This window comes from Pipistrellus hanaki, assembly GCF_964339955.1.
Source record: "Pipistrellus hanaki genome assembly, chromosome: 18".
NCBI lineage: Eukaryota > Metazoa > Chordata > Mammalia > Chiroptera > Vespertilionidae > Pipistrellus > Pipistrellus hanaki.
The window spans coordinates 2657501-2679251 of NC_140520.1; the positions used below are offsets into that span (position 1 = coordinate 2657501).

The 21751-nt window shown below is 43.2% G+C and overlaps 1 protein-coding gene across 11 annotated transcripts in view; it reads left to right on the forward strand.

The window, feature by feature from the left end:
• Positions 1–21751, forward strand: part of PTPN22 (protein tyrosine phosphatase non-receptor type 22) — a 37733-nt gene that overhangs the window by 5414 nt on the left and 10568 nt on the right. For 6 of the 11 annotated variants that reach the window (XR_014793368.1, XR_014793369.1, XM_084866179.1 and 3 more), the window contains exons 2-15: positions 3999–4107; positions 4384–4460; positions 4578–4673; positions 5358–5396; positions 6981–7052; positions 7168–7227; positions 8277–8419; positions 8933–8999; positions 10393–10470; positions 13048–13134; positions 16104–16180; positions 16557–17356; positions 20351–20434; positions 20539–20675. Coding sequence is in view for 7 of the 11 variants with exons in the window: in XM_084866179.1 (XP_084722305.1) it covers positions 3999–4107; positions 4384–4460; positions 4578–4673; positions 5358–5396; positions 6981–7052; positions 7168–7227; positions 8277–8419; positions 8933–8999; positions 10393–10470; positions 13048–13134; positions 16104–16180; positions 16557–17356; positions 20351–20434; positions 20539–20675 (1926 nt within the window). In the remaining 4 variants the exon portion in view is untranslated. Of the gene's footprint in view, positions 1–3998; positions 4108–4383; positions 4461–4577; positions 4674–5357; positions 5397–6980; positions 7053–7167; positions 7228–8276; positions 8420–8932; positions 9000–10392; positions 10471–13047; positions 13135–16103; positions 16181–16556; positions 17357–20350; positions 20449–20538; positions 20676–21751 lie in introns of all 11 variants that reach the window. The other 5 variants (XM_084866184.1, XM_084866180.1, XM_084866185.1 and 2 more) reach the window with 2 other exon arrangements.

Genomic DNA, 21751 nt, shown 5'->3' on the forward strand with positions numbered 1-21751 from the left:
GCGCTCTTAGTTCCCCACCCTCGTCCACACTCCGTTGATTCAAGTTCATCCACTGGTCTTAACTTAAAAACTGCAGCATCTAACACATACACAGAAACGTGCTTCCAACACACATCCAAATCCACAACTTAACAGCTGGTAATAACACAGGCAGCCACATCGGCACCACTGAGACCAAGGAGTAGAACATCGTCACACCCCAGAAACCCAGGGCTGTCTTTCCAGATTCTCACCGCCCCCAGCTGCCTCCAGCCTGCAGGTACACACTGTGCTGAGATTGTTTTTGTTCTGTGGTGTCACACAAGACCCATTTTTATCTCACGAAACAGTTAGACATGCATTTTACCGGTTTGTGACCTTTATGTAAATGAAAACGTGTTGTTTCTTTCTCCTCTCTCCTGCGTTATATTGATGAAATCCATCCTTGCACGTAGCTGGGCCCCTCGGGGCCAGGTCAGTGTCGCCCTCCCTTCCTGCACAGGCCTGTCTGCCGGAGTCAGAGGCCCGCGCCTCATTCCCTCCGCTCACACTCACGCTTTCTCGGTGCTGTGGGCGCTCGGGAGAGATGATGCTGACCTTGACCTGCAGCTGAAAGGCACTGAGGACCCACCTCCAGGAGATCTGGAGACAGCCCCGCCCTGGTTCCCGTCGCCCAGCTAGTACAGGGAGATTTACTGACGTCGTTTTGAGCATGAGAGAGATACAGAAAGCAATATTTTGGTAATATGATTTTGGCATAATCATGCCTACTGGATTTCAATGGGGAAGGACAGAAAAGTGAGAGGATGAGTTAAGAAACATCTAACAGTTCAACCTAGAAGAGAGTGGGCCTGAAGTAAGGTATCTACAGTGGGCATAGGAAGGAAGGTTGATGCAAGATATTGCATGGAAAGAATCAGTTGAACTTGCAGACTGAATTAAAAGTGGGAATTGTGGGAAGGGGTGAACCAAAGTGACTCTCAGCTTCTAGAGTATGGCTACTTGGGATAAAGACAGTGCCACTGGCATTAACAGTGAGAACAACGACGATGAGTTACTCAAGTGGAAATGCCTAGGACATGGGTGGGATGGAAATTTAGTAATCTAATCCCAGTATATAAATTTGAGACATTCAATAGGGGTTGGAAGTATAATTCAATTTTGACCAGTTACATACAAATTTTAAAAACATTGCTATGCCTTCTATAAGAGTATATGATATTTCCGAGCATATGTATATGGTGAGAGAAGAGCAGAGAGTTGAGGACTTAACTTGGGAACTTCGGATGATTCACAATTAAAAAGATGAAAATGGCCGAGACCGGTTTGGCTTAATGGATAGAGCGTCGGCTTGGGGACTGATCCCGGGTTCGATTCCGGTCAAGGGCATGTACCTTGGTTGCGGACACATCCCCAGTAGGGGGTGTGCAAGAGGCAGCTGATCGATGACTCTCTTATCGATCTTTCTGACTCTCTATCTCTCTCCCTTCCTCTCTGTACAAAATCAATAAAATATATATTAAAAAGATGAAAATGGACAGAGAGCCAGTAAGAGTGAGAAATGGGAAGGGGAAGTCATTTAAGAAAGAGGAGAACAAAGTCATGTAGACTAATAAGGTCCGCAGGAGGAGGAAATTTCAAGAGGGAAGTTAAGAGGATGAAAACTGAGTAAGTGCTGAGGGATCTGACCATCGGAAGTAATTCGTGATTTCCATGTGGCCCAGGGTGAGTGGGCACATAGCAACTATTTTCCGTAATTAAATCCAACAAATGTTCATTAGCTACCACAGACGTTCCCCCTCCTCTTCCTCAGACTGAGCAAGCTTCCCAAAGGCCAAATCTATTAAATGTGGTTTTGTCACCGAACCAGGTCGGTGCTGGGGGCTGACTCTGCCCCTGCAGAGGCTGGGACCTCCGGGCTCTTGACTCACAGGGGAAATAATTCAGAGCGAGTCCAAAGGGGGGTAAAAGCAAGTGTTCCTCGGGGCAGGAAGGAGAGACAAGGTCTTAGGCTCCTGGAGGCAGGCTCAGAGCCCAGCTGCCTGCTGCCCCGCCGGCTGTCGCTGTCACAGGACGCCATGAGGAAGAAGCTAACGCTCACGTCCACGGGGACGTGGGTGAGCTTGTAAGTTGCGGGCCGGATTCGTCAGTTCTTGGGATTTTGTGTATTTCCAAGGGTGGGCTGTTCCTGAACTTCTGACTCAGTCCTCGGGTTGGGGGTGAGGGTGTGTGGGTGTCTTATTCCTGAAGCGGCTCATTGCGGAAGTGGATCATGGCATCGGTCCTCTTCCGCCCCTCCTTCACTGTGTCCGTGTTCCTTACCGGATGGGAGAGTGGCCTTCGGGGTTGTTCTCTGGTCTGTTTTTCTTCCATCTTGGATTGATCAGGTTTAGCCAGTTCTTGTTACCGGTGACTTCTGCGGCCAGGAGCTTCCCGCCATAAACTGTTCCCTTCGATCATGCGTTGGGGTGGGGGCTCTGGGGAGAGGACTTCCTCGTTCCACTTGTCTGGAGTTTTCCCTGACTTCTTTCCATCCTGCCTGTTCCTTTTGAGTGACAGGTGTTAAACCTTGGTGCAAGATTGATTTATAAAAGGAGCTAAAGAAGCCAAAACCGGTTTGGCTCAGTGGATAGAGCCTCGGCCTGTGGACTGAAAGGTCCCAGGTTTGATTCCGGTCAAGGGCATGTACCAAGGGCATGTACCGGTAGGGGATGTGCAGGAGGCAGCTGGTCCATGTTTCTCTCTCATCGATGTCTCTAACTCTTTATCCCTCTCCCTTCCTTTCTGTAAAAAAATCAATAAAATATATTTAAAAAATAAAAATAAAATAAAAAGGAGCTAAAGAAGAACCATCCTTTTCGCTGACCTGAAATTTGGGTCTGTAGTATAATATTGGCCAATGGGAATAATTTTAAGGAGTTACTTCACTCTCTTACAGACTCTTGTTCAGTCATATTGTGCTAATTGCTGACTGGCCCAGACCATATTCTAACAGAATATGGTACTATTTAAAGGTCATCATTTGGGCTTGAAGTTTGAATCATATATATATATATATATATATATATATATATATATATATATATAAAGACTGCTTTTGGGACTGAATCTTTGAAATTTAGCTAGGTCTAGAGAGATTTTTTCAGCGTAAGCTCCATTTCTACTCAAAATAGCCCTGTAGTAGCTGTAAAGAAGGTAAATTAAACTTATAATAACTGACCTTTTGGGTGGTGCCTAAAGTTGGTTTTCAGAAGATGTCCCTTTGTTAAATACTCACCAGTTTCATCTCGAAGGTTCAGCTATTTGTGGCTCAGCTGAAGTAAGTGTGATCATTTCACTTCTCCAAACGTCGCTGAGCTCCATCTGTTTGCTCGGGGCTCTGCCACGATGGAGTCAGCCCTCGCCATGCCAAAAGGGCCGAAATGGGGAGTTTGGCTAGTGGAGAAGGAAAGTGCGGGGACTAGAAAAAATTATCAATACTTCTGCCTTCTAAGTTCTTACAGGCTGGGCTAATAACCAGATTGACAAAGACAGACTAACAGGAGAAAATCAAAGTGTAATACACGTGCATGAGGAATTCACATAGGCATGGGACTTCCATGAAAATTCCAAAAACATGAGGCAGCCTTGGGTATATATAAGGCATTTTCGGACAAACGAGAAAGCGGGGGGAACTGGGTATTAGATTTCAGAAGTGAGAACGGGCGACTCAGAAACCGCAGGACACAGGGTCCTGCCTCCCCGAAGTCCTCTGTTTATCACACTCCATTCAAATGAGGCGAAGGGGAACATCCGAAGATCTCCTTCCTGAAGCAGGTTTCTCCGTCTGAATCTCTTGGGCGGGAAAGGGAGGAGGGCCAAAGTTTCTTTCTGAGTCTTGTTTCTTAAGAAACAGCTTCGAATTAATATCCCCAAAAGGCGGCATCAGGGTGGGGAAACTGGTTCCTTCCAAAGCTCTCTGGCGACAGCTCCTCAGCTGTTTGCTCTGGGAAGATTTCATTGTTGGCATTTCATTACAGAAGCTGAAAAGACTCGCCATCAAGTACAAGGCAGACAAAACCTATCCCTCAACCGTGGCTGAGAGTCCCGGGAACATAAAGAAGAACAGATACAAGGATATCTTGCCCTGTGAGTTTCATTTCTCCCTATAGACTTGTACCTTCTCCCGAATTCAATTATCCCCGTCTCTTTTCACCCATTGCTTGCTGTCCTTAGTCCTGGACCATGGCTTTGACAAGTTAGTTTGTACTATTTATGACCATCAAAGAACATTCATTCATTCATTCACTCACTCATTCACTCACTCATTCTTCAAACCACCATTCACAGTGTTAGTCCCTCACTTACACAAAGCCCTCTGATTAAGTCTCCTCACTGATCCTCTGGTTTTCTTTTGTATTACAGATGATCATAGCCGAGTAGAGCTGTCCTTAACTACCTCTGATGAAGATTCCAATTACATCAATGCCAATTTCATTAAGGTACACTCCATATTCTCTAGGCTCCTAAAAAAGGAGGGGCTGGGGGAGGAAATCTACTAGACAAGAGCGAACGGGTGCTAATGGTAGTCACCGCATGTAATTCCTGTTCCCCTCTAGGGAGTTTATGGACCCCAGGCTTACATTGCCACGCAGGGACCTTTGCCTACCACTCTCCTGGACTTCTGGAGGATGATTTGGGAATACAGTGTCTTGGTAAAAGCAGAGTTATTTTTGTTATTATCTTTTCTCATGTTTAGGGACAGAGGGGGTGAGGGCATCAGAATATGTTATTGAGGTTTCCTGTGTATTAAAATAGTGCTTTTTTGGGTCAGGCATTAGAATTTCGGGGCTCCGGTACCTTTTAGTCAAAATCACGATGTCACTCTTCAAGGAATTGAAAGTTCTCATCTTGACAGGCTCATTTGTTAGTGAGAATTTGCTGATTTGACTAGAGAAAAGGGAAGTGAGGACAGAAAGAAGGATGGGGAGGATCAACAGCTTGTCATTGATCAAAATTTCTTTTTTGGATAAAAAAACAAACAAAAAAAACAAAAAAAACGAACAAAACAAAACAGAAGCCCAGCCAGTGTGGCTCAGTGATTGAGTGCCAGTCCATGAACCAAGAAGTCACCAGTTCAATTCCCAGTCAGAGCACAGGCCCAGATTTGTGAGCTTGATCCCCAGTAGGGAGCTTGCAGAAGACAGCCGATAGATGATTCTCTCTTATCAATGTTTCTACTTCTCAATCTTTTGCCCTACTCTCTCTCTAAAGAAGCAATAAAAACATTTAAAAAATAACAGAAAAGCATAATGAACATTTCCTGGCCCTGGAACCCAAGTATTTACCGCTCTTCCTAACTACAGCAACAGTCAAATTTCTGTCTATTTCCCCCCCAGATCATTGTTATGGCCTGCATGGAGATCGAAATGGGGAAGGTGAGTTCTTTCCGGTATCCCTAAAGGTAAAGGAAAGAAGACAAGGGACGGGGAACTGGTAGCAGAGCTTTCCTTGAGCTGCCAAACGAAATTACTCTCAAGGCTTTTTTAATTTTATTCCGAAGGATCCCTTTTGTCCATTTCCCCAGTAGACTGTATTTTAATAAAACTGAGGTATGCTTTTATTTTTTTCATTATTATTATTTTTTAAATATATTTTATTGATTTTTTACAGAGAGGAAGGGAGAGAGATAGAGAACTAGAAACATTGACCAGTTGCCTCTTGCACACCCCCTACCGGGGATGTGCCCGCAACCAAGGTACATGACCTTGACCGGAATCGAACCCGGGACCTTTCAGTCCGCAGACCGACGCTCTACCACTGAGCCAAACCGGTTTCGGCAAAACTGAGGTATGCTTTTAAAAGTAGCCATTCATCTTCCTATTTTATTAATCAGACATCTCTAACTGCCAGTCAGAGCTTCTAACCCCACGCTGTCCAGCATGGCATCCACTGGCCACACACTGCTACGGAGCTCTTGAAATATACCCAGTGTGACCGAGGAACGCAATTATTTTTACTTTAATGGATTTCATTTTAAAAACTGATACTGAATTCAGTGGTTAGAAAATTTTAAGTATGTTTGGAACAACTTTGGTATGTGAATCTTTCTTAACTATAAATTTTGTGAAATCTAAATGGGAATAAGCTATTTCCAATGACAATTTAGCATATTAACTGAGATGTGCTGTGAATATTAAAAATGCACTGGGTTTGGAAGACAGTTTAAAATGTCAAATATTTGCCAAAACCGGTTTGGCTCAGTGGATAGAGAGTCATCGGTCTGCAGACTGAAGGGTCCCAGGTTCGATTCCAGACAAGGGCATGTACCTTGGTTGCGGGCACATCCCCAGTGGGGGGTGTGCAGGAGGCAGCTGATCGAAGTTTCTCTCTCATTGAAGTTTCTAACACTATATCTCTCTCCCTTCCTCGCGGTAAAAAAATCAATAAAATATATTTAAAAAAATAAAAAATAAAATGTCAAATATTTAATGACTGTTGTATATTGATCTCATGTTGAAAATTTTTTGATACATTGGCTAAGTAAGATTATTATTAAAATTAATGTCACTTTTTTCATTTTTGAATGTGGCAATTCGAAATTTTGGAAAATTTTGAATTACATTATACTTCTATGGAACAGCATTCTTCTAGCCCATTGTTGCCATTATGAGTTGACAGAATTCCAGCGAAACCACGGGGCCTTGGTGTTTCAGTTCGCTTGTGCAACTCTTAGCAGACGTGACTTTTGTGAATCTTGCTGAAATACTGGAAATGCCAGATTCCCATTTCTACTTTTCCAGGCTTCTAGGAAGTCTGTGATTTATACAGTCTTTAATGTTTGATTCCCCATCCTTGGAGATTCCAGACCACACAGTTGGGTTTGAAGGCCAAGGGGATTGGAAGTTCCTCAGGTGAAGGACACAGAGCTGGGTTTGCTCCTGAGTGAGGGAGCGGCTTTGTTCCTCAGAGGAGACTGGAATGTGCAGAGGGAGGTCACTGTGTTCTGCTTTGTGCTACAGAGAAAGTGCGAGCGCTACTGGGCGGAGCCGGGAGACAGGCAGCTGCAGTGCGGCCCCTTCTCTGTCTCCTGCGTAAGTACCACACCTGGTTCCATGTGGCTGAGCCAGTGCTCCAAGCTCTGCTCTGCAGAGTGTAGTTTTTGAATCTTAGTCTTTGAAATAACTAATATTTTAATTTACTTTTTAGGAAGCTGAAAATAGAAAATCTGATTACACGATCAGGACTCTGAAAGTCAAATTCAACAGTGTAAGTACCGGTATAGAAATTCAAAAGCCGACAGAGATTAGGCGAGGGAATGTATATGTGACTCGGGCTGGGCGTAAGACAAAGGGGAGTGATGGAGCCTCTGATATTTTGGAAAAATCTTCATATTAAAATGTAATCTGGTGTAATCTGGGCTCCCCAATCTATTCCACACCGTGGCCACAAATAATAGCTTTTGTAGGGTGAGTGGAGGCTGTACAGTGAATAGAGGCTGCGAACCAATTTGAGAACTCAGGCCGCCCTGTCTTTCGAAGACAAAGGAATTTAGTATATCAGCATATCTGTGACCCAGTTGAGAACCTCTGGTTGGACTATCTTTGTGTCTACCTCTTCTTTTGATTGGGCCAAATAGGGACAGGCCAATAGTAAGTCACCGGAAATTACTTAATTGTTCTTCGAAGGTATATGGCCACCAGGGGTCTATAGAGAAGAAAGCAGCATAAATTGCAAAAAGTGCTGTGGAGCGAATGCGAGTGAACGACCACTGGAGTCCAGAACAAATTAAAATTTAGGGAGCCTTTATTAGCCTTTATTAGCTGTCCGGCCGGCCAGCCAACCAGCAGGCAACTGCTCTGCCTTTCTCCACGCAGGGAGTCCAGAGAGCAGCAGTGACCCTTGGTGTGGGACCACTTTTAAGCCCATTAACCACATCCTGTTTTTTGCAGAGCAAGAAACCCGAGACAAAACAGTTTTTCCTAAGCAGTGTCAGAGTCATGCCATTGACGGCCATGTTATTCACAGGGTCATCCTGTTCCTCAGAGAGCTGACAGTGATCCAGGAAAGAAGGCCTACGTGCTGGGAAGGGGCCATGAGACCGTATCTCAAGGCCTGGCCTGGTGTCAGCACGGACAGCTCTATCTGGGGCATAGGCCACGGCCTCTCTTGGAAGCATGCTCAAAAATCCCCACTGTCCAACAAAAAGATAGATGCTACTTAGTAACTCAGAGTAAATCTTGTGGTGGAATGAGGTAGAATCCTAACCTTGAACGCTTCTTTTATTCCGGCTATTTTTTTTTTTTTTTTTTTTTTAGGAAACTCGAACCATCTACCAGTTTCATTACAAGAACTGGCCTGACCACGATGTGCCGGCCTCTATCGACCCCATCCTGGAGCTGATCTGGGAGGTGCGGTGTCACCAGGAAGATGACAGGGTGCCCATATGCATCCACTGCAGGTCTGATGCTGTTGTGTGAGCCTCCTCCCCAGAGTCACCCACGTGTCCTGGTCTGGCCGGGACCCCTGCTCTAAGTGAAGGAAGGCTGACTTTGTTGGAAGGGAAGGTGGGGTGAGCACATAGGACGTAGGCTCCTGATCCTCGCTTCACTTTGTCCAGTTGGCAAAAAAGGAATGAAGCAAAAGAAGAGAAAGGTCACAGCAGAAAAAAAACAAAAACAAAACAAAACAAAACAAACCTGTAAAAAAGTCAACATGAGAATTAAATGAATACTTTTCTGATAAGTTGCTTGTGAACAGGACAGCCCTAGAGACTCTTGCTGTGAGCAGTTGCCCAGGACCCGGCCTGAAGTTCAGGGTGGCATGTGGCAATTTGCACACAGGTTTGGGAAATGGTAGCGTTTAGAAAGTTTTATTGCCTCCAGGTTTCCGACTTCCGCAAATCTGCTGGGGAAATTGTCCAGCTACTGTCAGTGACCCTCTGTCTGCAACTACCTGTGATCTTTTATTTCAGTGCTGGCTGTGGCAGGACTGGTGTTCTCTGTGCCATCGATTATACGTGGATGCTGCTAAAAGATGGGGTGAGTTTCTCTCGGCAGGCACCTTCCATTGGTTTACCCTTCTACTTTCAGACTTAGGAATTGTTTGAGTCTTCAAAACTCCTACCTCCACAGTTCATCTTCTCTAGGATGCTGACGGGTAGACATGCTTTGTCAGATGCTTGAACTAGTTCCTACGTTGGTGGTTCTCAAAGTGTGGCCCCAGACAAGCAGCGTTCAGATCAGCATCACCCGAGAACTTGTTAGAGGTGCACAGTGTTAGGCCCCAGGTGGGATGGATTGAAGCAAAAGCTCTGGGCTGGGCCCAGTGACTCTCCAGGTGCTTCCTCTGCAATGGTGTGGTTGGAGGGCCATTGCCCTCGTGACATCCCCTTCCTGTAGCCACACCGCTCCATTTACAATCAAACTTTGTGTCCCAACACATGTTTAATAAGAAATGGGAAGTTTAAGATACGGGCCTTAGAACTATCTGCCAACTTCTTTTATTTCATAAAGCTCATACGTGCACATCTGCTGAGCCTTCTTCATTTTACCTCTAACTTTAGACATTTGATCACCACATGTGAAATCATTATGAAGACTTTTTTCAGTCTTTTTTTTTTTAATATATTTTATTGATTTTTTTTTGCCCCCCTCCTTCCCATACATACCCTCCCTCCCCAGAGTTTTATGTCCATTGGTTGTACTTATATGCATGTACACAAGTCCTTCGGTTGATCTATTATCTCCCCCAGATCTTCCTCCCCTCCCCACTGTAATTTGACAGTCTGCCTGTTGCTTTACCATCTCTATATCTGTCTCTTGGTTCATCAGTTTATAATGTTCTTTATCATCCACATATGAGTGAGGTCAGGTAGTGTTTCTCTTTCATTGATTGGCTTATTTCACTCAGCATGATGCAGTCTTTTCTATATATATATATATATATATATATATATATATATACACACACACATATACACGTGTGTGTGTGTGTGTGTGTGTGTAATTGATTTCAGAGAGAAAGGGAAAGGGAGAGATAGAAACACCATCAATGAGAGGGAATCATTGATTGGCTGCCTCCTGCATGCCCCCTATTGGGGATTGAGCCCACAATCTGAGCATATGTCTTGACTAGGAATCAACCAGTGACCTCTCAGTTCCTGGATCAAAGCTCAGCTGCTGACCCACAGCTGATTTGGCTTCTTTAGTCTTTTCTAGGGCAAACAGCAGGCTGTCAATCATGATGCAAGTGATGAGAATCTTCATTAGTTTTAAAAATACTTCTATTTTCTGATATTATCCCATGTTTGGAGAGCAGATATCATGGAAGTGTCAAGACATGAGTATCATGCATCAAGTATCAAGAAATGGCAATAATTTATTAACAAATATAGAAACAAAGGAGTAAGATATTTTTTCCTTTTATTTATAGATAATTCCCGAGAACTTCAGTGTTTTCAATTTGATCCGGGAAATGCGAACACAGAGGCCTTCGTTAGTTCAAACTCAGGTATGGACTGCGGTGAATAGATCACAACCCGTGTCTGGGTCTGGCTCCACCTTTCTGTTTAATAGTAAGGCATCCAAAACCGACTGACTCCTTAGCCATAACCAGATTTACTACCCTGTTTCCCCGAAAATAAGACAGTGTCTTATATTATTTTTTTCTCTCAAAGTTGCGCTAGGTCTTATTTTCAGGGGACGTCTTATCTTTCCATGTGCTAGGTCTTATTTTCGGGGAAACACGGTATTAAGTACATTAGTCCATTCCCATTTTCTCCAACTCTGAATATCCCAGTATTTTTTTCTGCAGTCCCTTGGTCAAATTCCATTCATTCCTTGTATTTTACTTCCCAGAAAATATTGAGAAACCAATATAACATTTCTTACAAAAATATGTTAAAAAAAAAAAAAAAAAAACCACAACAACCAAAAATCTCAACAAGTTCTTTAATTCCTTAGAAAGAAATAGTTGGATCATATAAATTTGAAACTTTGTAGTAGTAATGTATGTCTGAAACCATAGAAAATCAGAGATATTGCTACTTCAGTAGGTGGTAACAGAATCTAAAGCATGCAGTCTGTGCTCATCTTAGGAAATAATGAAAAACGAAAGTAAAATCAACCATCATTCTATCACCTACGTAGCCACTGGCCCTATTTTTCTATAATCTCTCCTGGTCCTTATTCTATGCATACTTTAAAAAAATAATTACAATCACACTGTATATATGATTATATATGTATCACAAAATTTGAACCCAGCCCACATTGCTCACACTCTTTCACTCCATTAGTAATGCTCTTCCCTTTGCTCCTCTCCGTTCCACGTTCAAGTTCTCCCTCCGAGGTGAAACAGTCCCAGCCCGAATCTCTCACTTTCTACAATATTTCATTTCACCCATATTTACTCACCAATAATTTTACCCACATAGCAACATGGTCTCCATTTTGAAGATACAGATTATCATTCACCCCATTCATTCATCCATCACACATTTATTGATATTAGGTATCAGACACCCTTGCATTTCTTAGAATTACTTTTTACTGCTTAAATAGCAAAATCCTAATGTATTTAAGCCAAATTAACTGACACGTAGGTTTAGAAGTAAAACGATTGACAGTGCGATTCAGATATTTTCATCTAGAAGCTGTGAATGGAAGGGGAAAATGAAGAGCTATTATAATATAAACATTCTGTTTGGCCCACACACGTTTTCCACTAATAGCTAGTGGAAAAAATAATTTTTTTCATGTGTTGACCTTAGATGTGTTCTATATTCAATCTGTGAAGGGGAAAGTTTATGTGAAATGAAAGCATTGACTAGTTTAGGGCTGTCAGAGTTAAGAGAAGGCTGTTCCATGTCAATGTATACAATCAAGTTGTATAATATTAAATTATAATACTAAATCAATCAATAAAAACATACCCATTTCAGAAAAAGGCCAAATCAGACCTATTTCTGAGAGTTGGAAGATAGCGGAAATAATTTTAAATTAGTCTTCAGATTTTGGCTTTATCAATGACTAGTGGAACAAATATCTTACCAGCTGTACCTGCTTTTTCTGACACTACTCTAGCCAGGAAATAGCGCAGCAACCAAACAAGTGTTTCCTGTGTGATTTTTCTCTATTCTTAAGAAATGTAAAGAGTGTACCAATGGTCATGTTGACTGATATAGACTGTTCATTGTGCTCCCGCTAAAATTATCTTTAGAAAAAGCTGTGCTTTATTTGTATAAAATCGTGTAAAGAGTCAGGGGAAAACCCTGAATAGACCCATTCAGATGAAAAGTAGATACAAAACCAAGTGTTTGAGCAGGTACAGAGGCAAAAAAGGAGTAGTAAAAACCTAATAACATTATAATAGAAGAGAACTCATTTCTCTGTAATGAAATCATTTTATAACCATAAATTTTCAAACTCTATTCAGCAGTCTTCTTTGATGTCTTTGCTAAGACATAATTTCAGCAGTTTGATCTCAGTGCTCTAAACTAAGAGTCAGAAGATCCGGGTTCTAACTCAAGTTCTGGAAATTACTTCTGAATGACCTTGGACAAATAATCTATAAACAGGATGACAACCTAGCTTGTTTATAGGTCAATTATAAGGATCAAATTAAATGTCACATATTAGAACCATCTATCTACCTACCAACAATAATCTGTCTACCTTTTTTAGAAAAGGTAAAGGTGGCTTGCACACACACAAAAATGCATCCAAATTAAATAAAAATGTTAATACATGAGCAAGGAAAACAGAAATAGAGGGGTGAAGATGGAAGGGAAGATAAGTAAGAAAAGGGGGCTAGAACACAGAAAACTTGCTGCAAGTTCCTTCCTTGTGTATTAATCAGAGGTAGATCAAATATTTAGCTGTTCCGAGCAGCATGAAAGTGCTCTGATATCTGCAACGGGCTATACAAGCATAAGGCCCTGTCGTTGAACTAATGTGAATGGTCTTTTCAGGGCTGCTAGCCTAGGATTTGATTGGTGTTCATATTTCTGAAATCAGGTTCTGTAACTCACCACGGTTTTTTGTTTGTTTGTTTGTTTTCCTTTGTTCCGGTTTGTGGCGCTCCCAGGAACAGTATGAACTGGTCTACAAAGCCGTCATAGAACTATTTAAGAGGCATATGGAGGTCATCAGAGATAGACACTCTGGAACAGAGGTAAACTTCAAACGTGACGTTTTGTAAATTAAAAAAAAACACACATTAGATTTGGTGAAGGGCCCTTAGATTAGTTATAGGACTTAACTTATTGCTTTTCATCACGACTAAACGGGAGTGTCCGAAGCGCATGCGCTGCACTGCAAATCTCCTGTGGAGAAGACAAATAATGGAAGTATTTTAACTTAGAAAATTCATCTTTTAGTTAACCTCTTGCATATAATTTTTAGCTAAATTTAGAAACAATAGGTGTGAAAGAGCAAGCATATGTTCTTGCTTCCCAGGTCTTAGACAGTTGTGTGTGAGTTAGAAACGAGAGTGACAGTTACAAAGTGAAACCAGAATTGAGTACTGATGTAATTTTTCAGGTTACGCTAGCCTCCTTTTTATTGCTTGTCTCATCAAGTTCTGATCATGTTTTAGAATATCCAATTTGCTGACTAAAGACCCACTCCCAAAAACCCAACTGACTGGAGTCACAGCACTGTCCCTGGGTTAAATTTGAATATTGCCTCCTCTCTCCAGCCAAAGGACCAGGAAAGGCATGGCCCAGCAAGACATAAACTTTTAGACAATAACCACTCTACTCCAGCCAACACCACATTTAAAAAAAATGGTCCCCAGCCCCATCCATGCCGGCAAAGGCTGAGTGCAGAGCCTGAGGTCCCCATCCCAACAGACTGTAATGAAGGGCTGGGGTGGCACCCAAAAGGCCAAGCAGAGAGCTAGGCCTTGCGTCCCCAGTGGCCTGCGGTGTGCTTCCCTGCAGTGCCGCTGCAGACCACACGGGGAGCTGAGCTTCCACCCGGCTGAAGTGCTGCGCCCCATGCCTCCCTACTGACGAAGGTCAGGAGAGACCTAATGGACAGACAGCCAGGACTGTCACCATCATCCGACTAACGATGACATGGGAGCCTCTCCCATGATCTCTCCCCTGAGTATCAGCAGGTGAAGTGCGGAGACTGGTGGAGGTAGTAACAAGTAAGCAGCACCCTCCTCCTGTCAGAATGGAGCAAAAACAAAAGAGCAGCTGAAAGAGAAGGTTAAACTAAGACCCAGATCAGATCTCAAACCAAGTGAACAAAAGATCCATAGATGGTAACACTGAGCTGGCAGAGATGTGAGAATTATCTGACAAAGATTTTTTTTTTTCTTTCTTATTTTATTTTGACAAAGATTTTAAAGCAGCCTTGATAAAAATGCTTCAGTGAGCAACTACATACATGCTTAAAACAAATGACGAGAAAAACAAACAAACAAACAAAAAAAACGAATAAATAGAAAGGCTCAGCAAAGAAATATAAAGACTCGGAAAAAAGAAAGAAAGAAAAAAAAACACCCAGAAAATATAAAGGAGAAATGAAATTTTAGAACTGAAAAATATAGTAATGAAACAAAATAGATTAGTAGATAGGCTCAATAAAAAAAAAAAGTAGGGTACAGAAGAAAGAATGAATGAATTGGAAGATAGAACAATAGAAATTGTCCAACCTGGACAACAGAAATAAAATAGACTGAAAAACAAAACACAGAGCCTTGGGAAGTAAGGAACTATAACAAAAAGCTTAGCATCTGTGTCATTGAAATCTAAGAAGCAGAGGAGAAAAAGGCAAAGCTATAAACATACTGACAGTTTCATAATAATTAAACCTCTGAACCTAATGACAAAGATTATAGAAAGCAGCCAGAGGAAAATGATCTTAACTGTAGGAGGAAATAATTAGAATGACAATGGCTTTGTCCTCAGTAACCATGGAGGCCAGAAGGAAGTAGCACAATATTTTTTAGGTTCTGAAAGAAAAGAATTCTCCACTCAGAATCCAAACCCAGTGAAAATCTCCTTCAGGAATGAAGGGGAAATCAAGACATTCTCAGGTGAAGAAAGACTAAGACATTTTGTCACCAGTAGACTTACCCTAAAAACATAGCAAAGGAAGTTTCTCAAACAGAAAGGAAATTATGAAAGAAGGAAGAACATGGTGAGCAAAACACACCGGTAAACGTAATAGGTGTTCCTTCTCGTAAGTTTTCTAGATTGTTTGATGATTGAAAACTATAACACTATCTGATATGTTTCAAATAAGATCAGTTCGTGATATCAGGGGTATGTTAAATTTTAACATATCTTTTTGAAAGTCACAGTTAAACCCATAACAGGTGGAGTCTTATAATTGCTGATGACTTTAAATTTTTTTTTTTTTTTTTTTTACATTTCAACGTCTCTGAAATCAAGATAGAGTTTTCAATCAGTGATGTCTTGGGTTCCATGAGCCACAGCAACAAAATTCTTAACATGGTAATTGCTGGGAAGAAAATAAGGGTTGAGAGTGGCAGGGCACGTGTGTGGGAGAGTGACTGCAGGTTGCGTGGTCAGGGACGGTTTCCGCCTTCAGCTGACATGTAAGTGGAAAATAATTACTTAGAAAGAGCCAGCCATGCAAAATCTGGAGCAAGAGTATTTCAGCCACAGGGGACAGAGAGTGTAAAGGCCTTGAATTGGAAACAAGTTCAGTATGCTTAGGGAATGGCGGAAACAAAGGTAGCTGGAGTGTGATAAGGAAGAAAAGGTAGAGCGCTATGGGGTAGGTATGGAAACCTAATACGCACCTGTTAACATTCAGGGTTCAGACGATGAGATTCTGAAGGCAGAGTGTTCTTAGGCTTAGAGCTGTTCCCAGAACATCGTAAAACTCCCCCATTTTAAAAGGCGATTACTGTAACTAAACCCTTTCTGCTTTCTATAACACCGTCAACCCTTTGTTCTGACCCTTTTGGTCTCAGTGTGCGAACACGCTCTCAGTGTGTGGACACGCTCTGGCTGGGTGCAATATTTTGAAAACTCATCTCACTCTCTTATGAATCGTTGTAAATCTTTACATTTTTCTGAAAAACAACTTTTCAGCCTTGTGAATATAAACCATCGCACTTTCATTGCTTCACTAAAAAGCAACCTCTTCTTTTTCTTGAAGATGCAAGCGAAGTATCCGGTTCCCGAGCAAAATCCCGATCTGGAAGCAAACGCCCATTCTCCTAATCTACCAAGAAGGTGAGTGTGATTTTACACGTCCACGTGCTCATCAGGGTGATGCTGGGGGAAAGCTCTGGAGGAAGCCTTCTGGGGTTACGGGTCATCGTTACTTCCTCTGGGGTTATGGACCGTTATGGTTCCTCTGGGGTTATGGATCGTCATGGTTCCTCTGGGTTATGGACCGTCATGGTTCCTCTGGGGTTATGGACCGTCATGGTTCCTCTGGGGTTATGGACCGTCATGGTTCCTCTGGGTTATGGACCGTCATGGTTCCTCTGGGTTATGGACCGTCATGGTTCCTCTGGGTTATGGACCGTCATGGTTCCTCTGGGGTTATGGACCGTCATGGTTCCTCTGGGTTATGGACCGTCATGATTCCTCTCTGTGTCGGCAGCATGAGAGAAGCAAGAGCGATGACCCGCCCGAGCCAGCAGAGGACTCCGGTGAGAGATGCAGAAGCCTCCTCCTTTGGGCCCAGGACTTGGGAAACCAGCGGACAGGGCGGGTTCGCCCTGCACCCTGCCACGCAGAACCGTTCGCTGGAGTTTCTGGAGCTGAATCACGGCTGTGACAGAGATGCTGGCGCAGCCCTGACCTGGGAGACGGGGGCACTGCCAGCGGCCGGGGAGCCCCTGCAGAAGTGCCCGAGCCTGGACCTGAGCTGGGCCCTGCGGGGCGCGGGCCCGGGGTCTAACCCCGCCGGCGCCGCAGGAAGGCCCTTCGGCGCCAAGGGGCCCATCACGCGGACCAAGTCCACCCCCTTCGAGCTGATCCCGCAGACGGACCCCGGCGAGCCGGGCGTCCAGGACGACTTTCCCCGCCTGGCCTCCCTGCCCTGCAGCTCCCGCCTGGCGCCGGCTCGGAAGGCCGTGCACGTTTCCTCGGTGGAACTGAACCGCCCGCTGTCCCCGGACCCGGGGCCCCGCGGGAGCCAGGCCCCGGGCGCCAGGGCCCTCCCCGCCCGCTCCCGCGGGCCTTCGGCAGATGCTCCCTATTCCCCATCGTCCCCCAGAAGCGCCGGCTCCAAGATGTCCCTGGATTTCCCCGCGGAGCCAGCTAGAACCGTGTTAGCTTCCACGTCCTTGCCCACAGCCGCTGCAGCCCCGTTCTCTTACTATGACCCAGATGATGCTCCGGCACCGACCCCCCCAACCGATTTCCCCTCCACGCTGAGCCGAGAGAGAGCCGATGGTGGTGAGTTATTTTCGAAAGCTTACATGGCACCTTATTTTTTAAAAAAATACTTATGGTTGGACGTATTATAGAGGTCTCCCTTTACCCCCATGGGCCCCTTCTAGCCTGCCCCGGCCCCTGCCCTGGGGCTTCACCACTCAGCGTCTGTGTCCATGGATGATGCATGTGTGCATACAGGTGGTCTGGCTGATCTCTTCCCATCCACCCACCCAAGCCCGCCTCCCCTCTGAGATTCAACAGCCTGTTTAGATGGCATTTTATTTTTTATTTTAATTTTTTTTTATTTTAAAAATATATTTTATTGATTTTTTTAACAGAGAGAAAGGGAGAGAGATAGAGAGCTAGAAACGTCGATGAGAGAGAAACATCGACCAGCTGCCTCTTGCACACCCCCTACTGGGGATGTGCCAGCAACCAAGGTACATGCCCTTGACCGGAATCGAACCTGGGACCTTTCAGTCCGCAGACCGATGCTCTACTGCTGAGCCAAACCGGCTTTGGCTAGATGGCATTTTAGATTTCACTTTGTTTCTACAGAAGGTTTGGTTTCTCCTCACCCTCCCCTTTGTCCTTGTCTGCTTCCTTCTCCTTCTCAGAAATAAATGGCAGGAGTGTTTTGATGCTGTGATAAGTTGAAAATAGCAAAAACAAACACGTAGCATTCCTTGATCCACCGTCTACGCCAGGGGCGGGAAGCCTTTTTTCTGCCGAGGGCCATTTGGATATTTATAATATCGTTCGCCAGTCATACAAAACTATCGACTTAACAATATATTTGGTCAAACGTTTAATTAACTCACCCCTCATGCCTCGGCAGGGCCGGACCCAATACATGATTTCGCCAGCTTTCCGTGGGCCAGGCATTCCCCAGCCCTGATAGGAAGCCAACAGGAGTGCTTTTAAAGAAGGCCGTTCTCATTCCTGGAGATGTATAGGAAAGGTACACAATTTTCCCTTAACACACAGAAGCAACTACCACAGGAATTTAAGAAAAGATTCGATCGATGGCACCACATGGTCACTCAGAGCTTTTACGGCCCGGCCATGTGGCCGTCCTGAGTGGAACAGAGAGCTCAGTGTTACAGTCTCCTGCTGAGGCAGGGGCAAAACGAGGGCCTGATTCCCTCCTGCCCTTTTATAACAACTTAGTAGGTGAGAATAGTGTTCCACAGCCTCCGTGGGATTAAAAACAAACAAACATATTTTTATTGATTTCAGGGAGGAAGGGAGAGGGACAGAGAGAGAGAAACATCAATGATGAGAGAGAATCATCGATCAGCTGCTTCCGGCACGCCCCACACTGGGTGACGAGAGCCAGGGACCCAGGCGTGTGCCCTGACCAGGAAGCTTTTGGTTCCTAGGTCAGTGACCAACCACTGAGCCACACCAGCTGGGCTCCGTGTGAGATTTTAGTCATATGTACACCTTCACTTCCATACTTTATTTTATAATCCTATGTTTTTGCATATGATGTGCCTTGTTTTACTGGGTGGTTTGATATTAGAAGTAAATACCCTGTTAGAGATGATTATAAGTTTGAAAAAGAAAGCAAAGAGTAAATTTAACTCTCTTAGGTGAATCATCAGAAATTTATTAAAAATGTTTTACCTGAATAGTTAGTAAAAAGAGCTTTTACGCTATACATTATTGTATAGTGTCTTTATAGATGTGTTGACATGTAGCTTTGTTGCAAAAATACTTTTTCTAGATCTATTTCCTGCTTTGATTAGGTTATTTTTTATATATTTTGACTTTGTTTTATAATTTAAAGGAATTTTATTTTTCTAGGCACCTATAATACGTTAAACTCTCTGAACATCAATGTTAAAAGACAAATCCTTATCTTCAGGGATTGTAAGAACATTTCATGTGTGCCATCTGGTGGCAGTTTCTTATAATAGCATTACATCTTTACTAAGAAGAGCCTAGCTGGTCCTCACATCCTGGCACCATGCCCTCAAGTCATCACAAGATGGCCACCACCAGATGGCTGGCAGCGGAGGGCAGTTGGGGGCAAGATCAGGCCAGCAGGGGAGCAGTTGGGCATCAATCAGGCTGGCAGGGGAGTGATTAGGGGGTGATCAAGCTGACAGGCAGAAGCAGTGCAGGGCAATCAGGCAGGCAGGCAGACGAGCGGTTAGGAGCCAGCTGTCCCAGATTGGAAAGGGTTTAGGCCAAGCTGAGGGACACTGCCCCCCCCCCCCCGACACACACACCTCAGTGCATGAATTTTGTGCACCGGGCCTCTAGTTTTTCTATAAAAATACTGAATATTTCTACAGAAATATAGAAAACCGTGGTACAACATTGTTTTTTTAAAGATAAAAAGACATACATATTCTTCATGCTTGTAGAATGAATAAGAGATACTAAAATCTTTATGATTTCACCAAGTCTGTAACTGAATCTCTGGCATATCGAAGTGCTTTTACGATGCTGTATTGTATATTCTATGTAAAACGAAAGGAAAGAGTTATGTAATACTATTCTGTTAAGGTAGATGATACTCAGTGACTCAGTCAAAATACTTTTGGGCTTTTAACAAATAATACATTTTTTTTTTTAAATAAAATTGTCAATGATCTTTTTTTATTTAATATATTTTATTGATTTTTTACAGAGAGGAAGAGAGAGGGATAGAGAGTTAGAAACATCAGTGAGAGAGAAACATCGATCAGCTGCCTCCTGCACACCCCCGCACTAGCGATGTGCCCACAACCAAGGTACATGCCCTTGACCGGAATCGAACCTGAGACCCTTAAGTCCGAAGGCCGACGCTCTATCCACCAAGCCAAACCAGTTTCGGCAGAAATCATACATTTTGAAGACGCATAGAGCTTAAGATAATATTTTTTTGCTTTTTCCTTGAGTGAACAGATACCAGCTTAAACATTGTGATGGCGCTTGATGGGATTTCCATCAAGTTAAAATGTAAGGATTTTCTTTGGATTTTCCTAATTAGAAATTTCAATTCTACTTCTGACATTTCTATAGCAACTTCCCCAAGAATAGGCGATGAAAGCCCCCCTCCACTTCCTGAGCGGACCCCGGAGTCTTTCATTGTGGTAGAGGAAGCTGGTGAGTACAGTTCAGTAAGTAACGCAAAGCTCACGTTCTCTCAGTGCTGTGCGTGCTATTGCTGAGTAGCATTTGCTGGCTAAGAGAAGTATAACTCTCCTCAGAACTGGACCGTACTTCCTTCCTTCCAGGAGAAGTCCCGCTGCATGTGCCCCGATCTTCATCTTCCGCTGTGATGTCAGACATTGGAGCATCACCAGAATGCAGTGGAACATCTACATCCAGCAAACCTGATGACTCGGTGAGACTTAGACAAATCAAGGTCCATAACTTCTTTTTTCTGACTCATTTGGATTCAAAGGACTCTAGTCCCACTCCTAGTATTTTTAACACCTACCAGCCAATAAATAGTAAGTAGATACTACTTATAAAATAGTGTGCTAGAGGACATTGGGGATAAAAAGATGTATAAGATCCAATTATGACCCTTAAGAAGCTCAGTCTAGCAGTGGAGATATAGGGCGTGTATACAAGGAATGTTGTCTATCTATAATAATAAAAGCACATTATGCTAATTAGACCGGACGGCCGAACAACCTTCCGAAAGACTTTCCGACAACCTTCCAGATGAAGCCAGGGCTGCGAGGACCAAGACCCTTGCACGAATTTTGTGCACTGGGCTTCTATTATAGTTTATTATAACAAGGCAAATAAGACCAGGGTCATAGGAAAGAGAAGAGATGTGAAAATGTGGGGGAGAACCCTTCAGGTCAGAAGCGGAAAATGAAAACACAGAGAAAGTGGAAACATTGGAGCTGATTCTTGAAGGATAGTTAAATCAAAAAAGTAAATGTTTCATCAGTAGGTAGCTTGTTTTCAATAGTCATGTGGTTGACTGTATTGTGCTAGCTGTGATAACATATTATAGAGAGTAAATTTTTGAGTGACACATGTCCATATTATTGAATTAAACCTTTTGCAATAATGTTCCCTGCCTCTGGAAGAAAACTCTATGCTTTCAACAATCAGTTACGCATTTGTATATATTCTATGAACCAACTCTCTTACAATTTAAGAGATCAGAAAAGTAATTAACTACAACATTTAAAAATGCCTACAATCACAATGCTGGTAGGCAAATGCTCTGTACCTTTTTAATTATACTTTTAATTTACTAGTAATTGTTATTATTATTGTTAATAATACGCTACATGAAATGGTCTTTCAATGAACAATTCCCAGAGAAAAGAAAATTCGTTCTTTTTCCAATGTCATGAAGTAATTTCGATTTCAACAATTTACCCTCAATTAAATTTACAGGAAATGTTCTGAGTAGGAAGGAAATAGGTCAAAAGAGAATCAATTTAGGACCGACTG